Raw genomic sequence first — 14,564 nt, forward strand, 5'->3', positions numbered from 1 at the left:
TCAGAACATCTTGACCAAAAATATTTATTGCTTTATTTCTAATCCCAAACCATTTAAAAAATTCTTCATTATAAGGATGGAAAGAAGGTTAGAGGTGCACTGAGAAATGCAGGTGATATGAAAACAAAAAACATCGATGAGATTTTTAAAAAAGACTCATATCTTTTGAGTAATTTTAAGATCTTGTCAATGTTCTGGATCTTGATGCAATCAGACCAGGGTCATTTGCAAATAGGAGCATGTGGAAAATCCTACCAACTCAAAGGAATCTTAGGACTTTGTGCTGGGGATCTTCCATAACAGTGGCAAATATCATTTGGAAGTATACATTTCCTATTTTATGCCTCACATGATATTAAAAAGTCAGAGGTGCTCACTTAGAAATACATATATGTATATATAACATACATTATATATAAAACATATAATTTTACATTTTTCAGAGAATCTTTTATCATTTTTTTCCATGTACAGAGGAGATTCCTTGTTGGAAGAGAGCCTTTAAAGTAGTGTTCTGTTTTACCAAACCAAATCTTGTTTCTTTTGTTCTTTCTTCCTTTCTTTTTTCCTTCCTTTCCTTTCCTTCCTTCTTTTTTTTTCTGTCAGCTGACAATTAGTATAGAAGGATCCAATGTACTCTATACCTTAATTATATAATCATAAAGATGTATTTGGTCATAGAATGCCATTTCTAAAAGCCTGTTTGCATCCTTCTCAGTCCTTAATCAAGAATGACTTCAATGTGTATACAAATTATTCTTATCAAGATTTTGTGGAGATTAGATAGTAGGTAGATGGGTTGACAGTTATTTTCTTAGTGGGTTTTTCCTCCTTTTACAATAAGAAAGTCCATGATTTTTTCCCAGTATTTCAAAATAGTTCCCTCTTTCAGATAGATATCTTGAAAATGGATCCTTTAAATACTTTTAAAATTGTGTTGTCTCCAATGTGGAACTCCTCTGTGGATAGTTGGTATAATCCAACTGTTTTTCACATTTTTAAAATTTTCTTTAGGGTGATTTTTGCTTCCTTGTACAACACATTGGAATTACAGTGTTGAGTTCAATTTTGGTGACTCCATGTAATTGCTGGAGAAAACAGTAGAAAAAAGTAGAAAATCTACAATTTTCATTTTTCTGTATGTGTGTGTGTGTGTGTGTGTGTTGGGGTGGAGAGTGGAGTGATTGTCCTCATTTCATCTAAACACTTTCAGGTTGCTTTGGCTTAGTTGAGTCTTGACAAGCTTTCTGTAATTTTGTTTTTTTCTCTCCATTGCTTGTCTCTTTTTTTGTGATGTTATATCACTCATAATTTTCTACCACCTTCTTCAGTAAGATTTTATCCCCTAAAAGTTTACTTTGTAACCTAGTGTTGCCATTGACTGCTTTATCTGCTTGGCAATGAGATAGTGTATCCTGGCTAAAGTGGTTTCTAAGCTCTTTTAGTTCTTTGTTGTAGTGATTGATTGGTTTTGGTGTGCACAGCTAGGTTTAATCATAATCAAAATTTTACTGAAAGTGAATTTATCTTTATCCTTCTCCCAAACTCTCCTCCATTAGCTAACCCATTTTCTTTCTTCCTCTCCTAGGTTCTTTTACCTTACCTAAAATATTATTTCTAAATCCCATCTTTTCTCTAGTCTAATTGTCAGTCAATTCTTGCTTAAGCATTAATAGAAGAACTAAGTTATAAGCCTTCTCAAGGGTATTTGTACTTTAAAAGGGGCTCTTTGATCAGGAACTGTACACATGAAGCGCTTCATATGCTGTCAGATTTGAATGATGTTTTGATTAATTTTGCTGAACTACTTTTTAATCTTGTTTTAAATCTTTGTTATAAGAGATGGCTCTCTAGCTAGGGAGAGAGGGGAGGATATTTTAAAGAATGAGGGCAATATAAAAGCAAAATATATTGATAAAATAGATTTTTTTTTAAAAATGGGACGGCTTAGAGACAAAAATCTTTCAAGACACTGAGAATTAAAGCTTTAATGATGGATGGTATAACCCTGGCTTAGTCATTTACTGACTAATTTGGATCAGTTGCTTAGCTATGGCTCAGTTTCCTTCTGAGACACACTGCTGTCTTGCATATATCTACCTTTTTAAAAACTGTCTTTCAGTGTTTTGTTTCATTTAATTTTAACTTATAAATCCAATAGCATCCCAAAACAGAAATGAAATCTGGCTTTGTTTGAATTCTGAAATTGACTTCAATTTATTGAGATTTGTTCCAAACCAAACTGTTATAAATAACCTTCAGCATACAAGAGTTGCTCTCTGCATGTGTGTTTTGATATCCTAAGTGATTTTATTTTGTTATAGTTGCTCCCTTGTTGGTGTTTCATTCACACCTATTAAACTATACTAGAATCTCACTGTAACACGTTCTGCAGGACCATGTTATAAGTGAAAATTTTTCAGTGAAGTCCTTCTGGTGCCTCTAATGAGAAGGTTCCTTGAATAGGGTACCTCTATGATAGACTTGTCCTGTATTGAATTCTCTTCCATATAGTGGGAAGTACAATAAGATTTTAGTGTACAACTGTGACTCCTTTAGATTGAAAACCACCAGATTGTTTCTCCCATTCCCTTTTGTCTCTGACATCCTCTTTACTTGATCCCTTCATCCCTATTAAATTGGATAAGAAAAGTCCTTTCTCAGAACTTAGCATAGTTGCTGTTGTCGAGTCATTTCAGTCATGTTTGACTCTTTGTGACCCCATTTGGTGTTTTCTTGGCAAAGACACTGGAGGTTTTCCATTTCTGTAGCTCATTTTATAAATGAGGAAACTGAGGCAAACAGGGTTAAGTGACTTGCCCAGCGTCACACAGCTAGCTAGTAAGTGTCAGGTTGAATTTGAACCCAGAAAGATGAGTCTTCCCAACTCCTGGCATGACACTCTACTTACTGTGCCACCAAATGCCTCCACCTGGCATGTAGAAGGTATTTAACAAATACTAGCCAATTTATTGGCTTCTTGACATCTTTGGCAAGGTTAAGAGGTTATTGACATTTACATAATGGAGAGAAAGAGAAAAGGGGAGAGTGACAGAGAGAAACAGAGATGGAGAGAGAAAGAAACTGAGAGAGAGAGAGTTAAAAGTTATTTATTGAGCTTCTGTTGTATACCAGGCAATGTTGCTAAGTCCAGAAGATACATATAGAAGTCAGCAAGACAGTCTCTCTCCTCAAGGAATTTATATTCTAGTGAGGAAATGTAGCACTTTAAAAGGGTCCTGAAAAGGTATAGGAAGGTAAGGAAACTGTCTAGAAGTCATATGGATTCCTGAACCCTGAAGAGAGTTCATCTATCATCATGGGGGGATCCAACATAGGGAATCCAAGTTTCTGGTGGGAATGGAAATAGTGGAGAACAAGGCCATGTTGAAGAGACACTGGGGAAGTGATTTTTATATGCATTCATTCATTTGATTGTCACAAGCCTATGAGATTTACACTTCAAGTATCATTATGCCCATCTTACAGTTGAGGAAATTGAAACTCAGATTAAGTGACTCACCAAATGGTTATACAGCTAGACACTGTCAAAGGTGGGATCTGAACCCATTGCCTTCTGATTTCATGAACTCCACGAAGCTTCCATGGTGCTGAGATTTTCCCCAGTTACTGGAATTTGCAGTTGTTTATCAAAATCACTTAATAGCTTAGACTCAGGTTTGGGAAATCAGTGGAGTTCATATACTTTTATATTCCATTTCATTTGTAGTTCAATGAGATGCTACCAGTTTGGATTAAGTCTCATTTGATTTAATCCTTATACTGCTTAATGGCTATATTAAGTAGGCCATACTTTCCATATGAAATTGCTGTCTTATTGACTCCATCTCCACATCTTTATACCTTTTATATCTCCTTTCTTATCTCTGCTCACATGCCCAATATTTCAGTCTAGGCCCTCATCTTCTCATCGCTGTTGAGTCCCTCTTTTGTCATGTAACTTCCCAGCTTGCATGAAAGAGCATTAGAAGATGTGATGCCTTCAACATAGAGTTATGTTTAAAGCAGGGCAAGAAGTTGGAGGGAAGAGGAGAAAAAGACATTTAGAATAAAGGGAGTTTGTTCACAGATCAGTTGCCACAAACCACAGCAGAAGGAAGCAGAAGATAAGGTCAGGGAGAGAACAGAAGGAATGAAGGCAGTAAGACTGGTACGAGTGTGAAAAGAGATGAGATTTTAAGGTGGGAATAGTATCATAAATAGGTTCAAAAAGGGAGGTTGGTTAGAAGAGACCTGGGATGTTGAGCCAAAGAGCACAGGTAGGATTGATTTGTAAGAGGAGACAGATGAAGGCTGGAAGGCAAAGAGATTGACTAGAAAAGTGAATGTCTTGTCCTCTGTGTGCCACATTTCCACGTCCCAAGGTAAGCAGCCCAGACAAAGACTAATGGATCATTTTTATGGCTCCAAAAGAGTATGTGATCCTTGACACAAGTGTGTAAATAATTAGGGTGAATTGAGGAACTAGGGACAGCTCTGTGAGTTATTACCTGAAAGCAAAAATCAGGTATAAAGAGGGAATAGGGAAATTATCATTTGGGAATAAATTTTGACTAATCCCCAGGTCATTTGTTTGAGCTTACCATATTTTTTTTTCACATGTGTAAATCTGATGAGTCTATTCTATTTTGGAATTGGAGTAGCTTAATTTTGATCTCTACCTCTAACTCAGTTTAGGTGCCACCTCCCCCAGGAAGCCTTCTTTCACCTTCCTAGTTGTTAGGGCTGTCTCATTCTTCAGATTACCTTGTTTTATGCTTATTTCTATATGTTTAGTATTCTCAGAAGAATCTGATCTCCTTGAGAACAGGGACTTCTATTTTATCTTTATATGCCCAATGCCCAACATAGTGCCCTATAAATAGTGAGTCCTTAATAAGTGTTAAGTTGAGTTGTGATATGAGCTCCTTTTCATTCCTCCTTAGTCCCACCATAATGCCTCCTCTGCAACCCTCTCAGCTGATGAATTTGCCTCATGTTTCATCAAAAAAACTGAGCTCATTCTCCAAGAGTGCTTTGTTTTCACCTCACCCTCCTCTTATATCACTCAGATGTCTTTCCCCACTATTTCCTTGTTCACTCCCATTTCATGTGAAGAGGTCTTCTCTTTGCCAAAGCTAACCCCCTCTCCTGGCACAAAAGATCCCAACCCATCTCTTCTTCCCTACCAATTTGCACCCTTTATCATCCCCACTCTCACTAATTTTCAGTCTCTCCCTATGTAGTGTCTCTTTCCCTGGTGCTTACAAATATGTCCCCTCCACCATCCTTAAAAAAGAACCCCCAAACCCTCACTTGATGGGCCCATCCCTGCTAGTTATTTTCCTATACCTCTTCTCTCTTTACACTTTCTCTCTCACTCTTCTCTGCTATCTGGATTCCTACCAGATCATTCAAATAAAACTTCTCTCTCTAAAGTTACTTGTGATGTCTTAATTGCCGATTCTAATGGCCTTTTCTTAATATTCAGATTTCTTGATGTCTCTGCAGCCTTTGACATTTTTAATCATCCACTGCTCTTTCATACTCTCTTATCTCTAGGTTTTTGTGACACCGTTCTCTCTTGGTTCTCCTTCTATCTGTCTGATAACTCCTTCTCAAGCTCCTTTGCTGGATCTTCAGCCAGATTATTTCTGCTAACTGTGGGTATCTCCAAGGCTCTATTCTGGACCCTTTTCTTTCCCTATACTATTTCACTTGGTGGGCTCATCAACTTGAATGAATTCTATTTTAATCTCTATGCAGATGATTCTATGATCTATTTATCCAGCTCTAACCTCTGTCCTGATTTCCAGTCTCACATTTCCAATGGCCTATTAGATATTTTGATTTGAATATCTCATAGAAATGTCCATGTCTATGTCCATGTCCAAAGAACTCATTATTTTATTGCGCCAATCTTCTTCCTAACTTCCCTCTCACTTTTGGGGTTAGTACTATTAAACCATTCTCTTAGTCTTACTGTCATTCTCAACTTGGATTTATCCCACAAATCTAATCCATCGCCAAATCTTTCTGTTTCTACTTCAGCAACATCTTTTACACACACACATACACACATATAGGTGTACATGTTGTCTATATACATACATATATGTAATATATACAAATATTTATACATACAGACACACAGAGATGCATATGGACACATATATATGCACACACTATACATGACTATATCTATCCCTTTTTCTTCTGTGACACTGCCACTGCCTTGATGCAGGCCATCATCACCTCATGCCTGGGCTATTGCAATAACCTTCTCCTCAGTCTCTCTGCCTTGAGTCTATCCATGTTCCAGTCCATCCTGCATTGATCTTCCTGAGCATTAATCCGACTATATCACTTCCCTTACTCAGTTAACTCCAATAGGCCCCTTTAACCTCCAGCATCAAATATAAAACCCTTTATAAACTGACCCTTTCCTACCTTTTTGAGTCCTTAGACTTTATTCCTCTTTGAATGCTCTGTGATCCAGTACTACTCATCCTCTTATTGTTTCTTACATAGGATACTCCATGTCCCAACTCCAAGTTTTTTTCCATGACAGCATGTCTGGAATACTTTCCCTCCTCTCCTCTTCCTCCTGGCTCCTTTCACTTTCTTCATGTCTCAGTTAGAGTTCTGCCTTCTTTTTTCCCCACTTAATAGTATCTTATTTTTTTGCCCATTACATGTAAAGATAGTTTTCAGCATTCATTTTTATAAGATTTTGGGTTCCAAATTTTTCTCCTTCTCTCCTTTCCCTACCCTTTCCCCAAAACAGCAAGCAATCTGATCTAGGTTATACATGTATAATCATGTTAAACATATTTCCACATTAGTCATGCTGTGAAAAAAGAATCAAAACAAAAGGGAAAAATCACAAGAAAGAAAAAGCAAAAAACAACAAAAAAAGTGAAAATGGTATGCTTTGATCTGCATTCAGACCCCACATTTCTCTCTTTGGATGTGGACAGCATTTTCCATCATGAGTCTTTTGGAATTGTCTTGGATCATTGTATTTCTGAGAAGAGCTAAGTCTGTCATAGTTGATTATTATATAATGTTGCTTTTACTGTGTACAATGTCCTCCTGGTTCTGTTCACTTTTACTCAGCATGAGTTTGGGTAAGTCTTTCCAGGTTTTTCTGAAATCTGCCTGCTCAATAGTATTCTATTATATTCATGAAACCACAACTTGTTAAGCCATTCACCAATGGATGGGCATCCCTTCAATTTCCAATTCTTTGCCACCACAAAAAGAGCTGCTATAAATATTTTTGTACGTGTGGGTCATTTCCCTATTTTTATGACTTCTTTGGGATACAGAGTTAGTAGTGGTATTCCTGGGTCAAAGGGTGGGTACACACAGTTTTATAGCCTTTGGGGCATAATTCTAAATTGTTCTGCAGAATGATTGGATCAGTTCACAACTCCATGAACAATGCATCAATGTCTCAATTTTCCCTCATCTTCTCCAAGATTTATCATTCTCCTTTTCTGTCATATTAGTCAATCTGACAGGTATGAGGTGGAACCCAGACTTATTTTAATTTTCATTTCTCTAAATAAATAGTGATTTAGAGCATTTTAATATGACTATAGATAGCTGTAATTTCTTCACCTGAAAGCTGCCTATTAATATCCTTTGACCATTTATCAATTGGGGAATGAGAGTCCTACCTTCGGCAAGAAGCCTTTTCCAGTTCTCATTAATTTCAGAATCTTCCCTCTTGTTTGTACATGGTTGTTTTCATGTTGTCTCCTGCTTCAGAGGGTGAGCTCCTCCAGAAGCAAGGAGGGTTTTTTGTTTGTTTGTTTTGGGTTTTTTGCCTTTCTCTGTATCCTCAGAGCCTAATACACATACCTGGCACATAGTAGGTACTCAATCAACTCTAGTTGTCCTCTCATAGGACACTGTCTTTTGACTTCGTGCCTTTTTATTGGCTGTCCCTCATCTCTCCTCATCTCTTTCTCCTGCATTCCCTGGCTTCCTTCAAACCGTACCTCAAATTCTACCTTCTGCAATAAGGTTCCGTCTCTTTCCCATTGCTAATGCTTTTCCTCTGTGATTACCTCACATTTATAGCGTGTGTGTATACGTAGTTATTTGCATGTTGTCTTCTTTATTAGAGCACGGGGTTTTTGAGAACAGAGACTGTGTTTTTGATTTTCTTTGTGTCCCCAGTGTTTAGCACATTCCTAACAAAAAGTAAATACTTAATAAATGTTTATTCACCTTCTGAGCATATAAGTAGACATATCTCTTTTCAGTCTTAGATACCTACCTTTAAAGATTCAATGAAGCATTTCATAAACGCTTAATTAATACACCTATATTTTGTAATTTTTCTGACAATATAATTAAGATTGAAATGATAGTTACTGGAATATCAGACAATGAGCGCTAACTCTAACAAAGTTTTAAAAAATCAATTTCATTTTAATTAAGGATTCCAGATCTTGAGGATGAATATAATTAGTGCTTTGTTTTATAGTCATTATATTTCCCAAGGGATTTTCTGTAGCTAAGGCATATAATAAGCTTTCTATAGTTACTAGTAACATCTACTTATCTCCTATACCTTCTAATTCCACAGTAAATGAAGAGGGTGATTTAATGTGGGTTTAGAGTTTATTTTTAAATTTTGGAAATTTCCTTGCATTATTTTCTAGGGTGATAAACTGGTTCCTGCACTTTTAAAAAATTTTGATTTTTGTAATACTATTCAAGGGAAGTTATTTAAATCAGGAATCTGTTTATTCTTTTACTTTCTAAGATGAGAGAAAGAGTGATTTTAATGTTTTAGATAATCTCTACATAAAAACAATTAGAAAATCTACCTATTGACACATTTCTAGTATAGAACTGCTTTTGGATTCACCGTCCCAATTCCCATTCATATTGGTAGGTTGGATTCCCAGATGGTGACTGAGTACTATTATCTTCAGGGTTTTAGTAGTTATAAAACAATTCCCCACTCCCCAAATATTGGGGCACTCTCTCTTTTTGCACTCACAAATGTCCCAGGGGAGAGTGGTCATAAGCTGAAAGGACAATAGCAGTGAGGTACGTATTTTATAGAAAACGTGTGACTAAGAGATACCTCCTGATTCCTGGACCTAGAAGTCTTGTTTTCTTTTTTCTTTTCCTTGCATGGAATCCTCATAAGATCCCTTTTACATGTAGCTTTTTGCTTAGCTTGGTGGATCAGTGCTTTTCTAGATTCCCCAGCCAAAATTCTCTCCCCTCATGAGATAATGATGTAGAAGATGCCGCTGTTCCAAGGAAGACTGTCTTTCCACCTTTGTTTTCAAGTACTTCCTTGGTTATTGGCCACTATCACTCTAGTGGAGTCTGCTATTGCCTCTGGTTGCTGGTGGGAACTTGTATAGCTCTGATGTATCTTCTGTTCACCTGGGCACTACCCTCTCAGAATACTCATGGACCTAAGTGTTCTGAGGATCAAATGGGACAATAGTAGGTTGTCATGAGGCTCAAATGAGATCATATTTGTAAAATGCTTATTGTATGTAGTGCCTACACATAGTAGGTGTTTAATACATACTTGTTCTCTTCCCTTCCCCCTCCCAATATCAGGAATGAATAAACACAAAAGAAACAAAGTTGATGTGCTCACAGACAGATAGAAACTGGGGCAAGGAGGGTCATAGGCAATCATCCTTCCCCCTACCCAGCAGCTCACAACAGTTTTTTGCCTCACCTGCCACCAGGAAGAAAAAATGGAGGGTCAGATCACTCCTTATGCATGTATACTCAATGCCACCCCAGCAGTTCATTAGTCATTTAGGCCAGAGATTCTTCATCACTACACATGCTCTGAGTGATCAGGAAGCATTTCCATCAGGTACATTAACTATCTGTCATAAGACACACACACAGATACACACACACACACACACACACATGCACAATACTTGTGCTCCTATCCTACTGATTTGGACTCCTTTTTCAAATTGCTAAAGTTTCTAGCAGTTCTTCACTGTGGAAGAATATTCACTTGGAGTATTTACTGCTTATAGCATTCATTTTAGCATTTACTGTCTTACATTTTTATTTAATTTCCCCATCACATTTCTCTTCAACTAGACTGTAAGTTTCTGGACGGCAGGGTTCATATATGTCTTCTGTATCTGCTATCATGCCAAGAATTGTGATCTATTTAGGAGATACCCAGTAAATACGAGCTTAATGAATGAATAAATGAATTTTATATTCTAAAACCTGATCTACACAGCTAAAGAAAGTAGGTCACACTGTTACTCAGTGCATGTGGACCCTATTGATAGTTGATTTGACTATATAATTAAGCTGAAACCCTTAAAAATTACTTTGTATCTTCTCTATAAAAAGCAATGGTTCATGGATTTGAATATGTAATATATGTGTATATACAAAAGTGCTATGCACTAAAGAAAATATGTGATTATCAAAAGTGTCATAGTTGATTTTGAATATGAAATAGGGAATTAAAATAGATTTATATTGCTGTTTAATTTATCAAATTTGACCAAGTCTCTGAATCAAATTCAGAAGGAGCAATTATGTTTTTATCAATGTGATATGTTTATTTTGCCTATTCCTGGCCTTTTGTTGTGCAGAAAATCAGGACTAAGTTCTTAACTGTCCTTTAAAAGTTGTGAGGGGGGTAGTGCAGCTAGGTGGTGCAGTGAATAAAGCACTGGCCCTGGAGTCAGGAGGACATGAGTTCGAATCCGACCTTGGACACAACACAAAAACTAGCCATGTGACCTTGGGCAAGTCACCTAACCCCAATTGCCCTACCTTCCCCCTTCTAAAAGTTGTGAGGGTGATATTGAGAGATAGTATTCTTGTCAGCCAACTATAGATAAATGTGTTTTCTTGAAAAAATGCGTCATGTTTAAAATTTTGAAGCATATGATGAAACTTCTTTAAGGATTTACTATTTCATCTTGTGTTGGTACTCCCAATGAAGATTCAGATAATAGCCTCTCCAAGACTTTTTGTGGTCAACAAACACACACACGTGTGTGTGTGTGTGTGTGTGTGTGTGTGTGTGTGTGTGTATTGTCTGGTATCTAGTCCCCCAGTGATGGATCTCTTTTTGGATTTAGGTTAGTATTTATTGTATAGAAATACATACAGTACATTTCTTGCTCTGTATTTACCTTTTGCAGTTTGTTAGGAGATGCCAGATCTTATTCACCACTCAGATAATATTCATGAATCTGGAGTCACTTCTATGCCACAATGAGACATTATGGAAGATACATTCCAGTATTAAAACTCAGCATGGTTAAAGGCTGACCAATTATAAAATTTGGCTGTATCAATAGTGTTGAGTAATGTTATCTAGTCACAGCAGCCTGAAAAAATTAGTATGACTTCCAAGAGCTTACCTCACTATCAGGCATTAGAGGGAATTTGATTCAGTTTATTATGTAGTGAAATAAAGTCAAGCGGAACAATTTTTTCATTCTAAAGTAAAACTTTATCTGAGATCACTGTGTGTAAATATGAAATATTAGAATTCTGCTTAAAGTTTTTAGCTGTGATCTGAGCTTCCTTATCTCATATATTGTGATTATAAATTTAAAGGCCAAAGAAAATCCTTAGGAAATACATATTTTCTTTGTTCTTTTAAAGAATGTTTTATGCACTTTATCCTTTATATTCTTTACTAGGTCAATTAATATAAGACTAGCAACTACCAATGATGTCCCTGGTGTTGAAAATCTCATCAGAACACTTAATCTGAATCAAAGCATAATGGAGGATTTTACAAAACATAATGTAGCTCGAAGAGACCTGGTAAGTACACAATTAACAGATTGTTTTATTTTACAATATGATGCCGCTTTCTTTTCCTGAGTAATATATGCTCATTAGAAAGGAGAACACTAAATATGCTTTCTATTTTGATATTATTTATTTAAATACAGTTGGGCTAACTTGCCCACACATTAGAAATGTTAGCTGTTATATGCTGCATCTTAAGATGGCCTTTTATAGTTTTATACCTGAAGTTGTCTCCTTGTTATTGTTTATACAAGCACCCATGCAATAAATTCCTGCTTAAGTTTAGTTCAGTTCTGCAAATGGTTTAATATGCTTTCTATTGCTAGGAAATATAAACTATGTAATGTGGGATGTTTTTCATTTTACTGTAGATTCCAGGAAACTTAAAACCAAATTGAGTGCCCAAACATGGTGATCTCCTAGTCTCAGGTGCTTGATAGTATCTTTTTCATCTACTTCCTTTAAATATTTTCTCCTCTTTATTCCTAATTATCTTCCTTTGCACTATGTTTTAACTATCTCAAGACCTCTTAGAAGAAAGAATGCAAGGCACATGTCTTGAAGAAACAGTATGCACATAACACCACCAAACCAGTATCTGTAGAAAATGTGGCTTGTGTTATTTTGCCTACATGTAATGGATTACATTGATTCATTCATAATCTTTTATCTGGTCCCTTTTACAGCATTTATGAAGTAGCTGCATCTGAACTTTTTTTTGAATGAAAATAACTGGCTTTTATTGGCATCATATTGACAGTGTCTCAGCACTAACAACATAGCTTATTCAATTGAATTAACTAGCATAATTTAAAATAATGTATAGAATTTTAAAAAATTCTTCCTTTTGGGGTGGCTAGGTGATGCAAAACACAAAAAACTAACTGTGTGACCTTGGGCAGGTCACTTAACCCCAATTGCCCTACCTTCCCCCCTCCAAAAAGCCAAAAAAAAAAATCTTCCTTTTAGCATAGCACTGTGTAGCACCACCCTGTGCCACATTTATAGTTTACCCAAGAATATAAAGTCAGTTTGTGTATGGTGGGGGGAGGTCTTGTACTGACTAGAATACATTCAGAAGGTTTTTTTATTTGATATAGCATGAAGTGTGTGGGCCAGGAGGTGGAGGGAAGCCATTTTGCCTTCCTTGCTTGGCCCCTCTTCTTGCTGAGATTTCTTTGCGTGGCACTGAGAGAATTTTAGGAGTGAACTGGGCTTTGTAACCCCAGTCTCAACACAGCTTTTATGGCAGCCAGTTATAATGGACACAGTGTTAGACCTAGAGTCAGAAATATCTGAGTTCAGATCTAGCCTCTGATAATTACTGAGTATTCCGAGGCAAATAACCTTACCTCTGTCTGCCTCAGCTTTCTTATCTATAAAATGGGGATAATAATATTACCTACCTTCAAGGGTTGTTGTAAGGACAACATGAGATAATATTTTTATAGTGCTCTGCAACTTTAATGAAGTATATAAATACTACTTGCTGTTATTGTTGGGGCTTTGGGGGGACAGGGTGCAGCAGGGCTCATATAATGGGATTTTATGGACACAGGATTGTGTTAAGGGGGAGTTACAAGGAATTTTATAAGCCTAGGGGAGATAGTTGTTTGGAAAAAGAGAATTTAAATCAACACCAGACAGAGGCAGTCAAAAGAATAGTCTTATTCTTTTGGGGGGGGCAGGGATAAGGTGTAAGAAGTACGGAAAGGTAGGAAGGGCTCAGGTTATAAAAGGCTTTAAAATTCAGAGGGTTTTATATTTGATCCTAGAGGTAACATGGCACCATTGGAGTTTGTTGAACAGGGGTGAGGAAGGGGTGACATGGTCAGATCTGCCCTTTGGGAAGTTTAGTTTGACAACTAAATGGGGGATTGACTGGAATGGGAAGTGACCCAAAAAGGCATAAAGAACATCCCCAGGCTGTTGTAGTGTTCCAGACATGAGGTGATAAGGGTCTGCACCATGATTGTGGCAGTGTCAGAGGAGAGAAAGAAGTATAGATGAGAGATATTTTGAAGGTAGAAATGACATGATGCTAACTTTATTGCATGAGGGATAAGAATGACAAGTTAAGGATCGCACCTAGCTTGCAAGCTTAGGTGACTGGGAGCATAGTGGGGCTCCATACAATAATAAGGAAGTTAAGAAGTGAGAATTCAGAAGATAAAGATGAGTTCAGTTTTCGGATGTGTTGAGTTTCAGATGTTTATATGACATTCATTTTGAATGTCCAAATCATAGCTGAAAATGTGAGGCTAGAAATCAGGAGAGACGTTAGGGCTGGATAAGTAGATTTGAGAATCACCAGTATAGAGATGATAATTGAATCCATGGAAACAGATGAGATCACCAAGTGAAATAGTATAGAGGAAGAAGAGAAGAGGGCCCAGGATAGTCTTGGTGGACACCCATAGTTAATGGGCATGACCAAGAAGGCTGAGGGGTTCAGACAGGTAGGAAGAGAACCAGGCAAAAGCAGTATCATGGAACCCTTATGACCAGTGTCATGACAACATGAAAACTATCCTCCTTTGTTGTGTTTGTCCTTTGTTTTCAAAGAGGACCATGGCATGCAATTGACTTTGATTTGAGTGAAGGGGGGCTGTGCAAGGTCACCAGCCTCACTTTCTCCTCCAGAGACATCTGGGGCCAGTGACCTGATACTCTTTTGTAGAAGGGCCTGAAGATGACTAAGTTTCTGTCCTCAATGCCCACATCTCCCCCTTATTTGATGAATATAGCTGCCCAATGCA

General features: G+C 37.1%; 1 protein-coding gene across 1 annotated transcript in view; it reads left to right on the forward strand.

The window, feature by feature from the left end:
* CFAP61 (cilia and flagella associated protein 61) overlaps positions 1 to 14,564 on the forward strand; it is a 365,072-nt gene that overhangs the window by 113,132 nt on the left and 237,376 nt on the right. The window contains exon 14 of the mRNA XM_069075487.1: positions 11,691 to 11,817. Within this exon, the coding sequence (XP_068931588.1) occupies positions 11,691 to 11,817 (127 nt within the window). The remainder of the gene's footprint in view (positions 1 to 11,690; positions 11,818 to 14,564) is intronic.

Source organism: Petaurus breviceps, unplaced genomic scaffold (genome assembly GCF_028583685.1).
Source record: "Petaurus breviceps papuanus isolate PSGF00001 unplaced genomic scaffold, PetGlider_PUasm1.0 90919, whole genome shotgun sequence".
Lineage (NCBI taxonomy): Eukaryota > Metazoa > Chordata > Mammalia > Diprotodontia > Petauridae > Petaurus > Petaurus breviceps.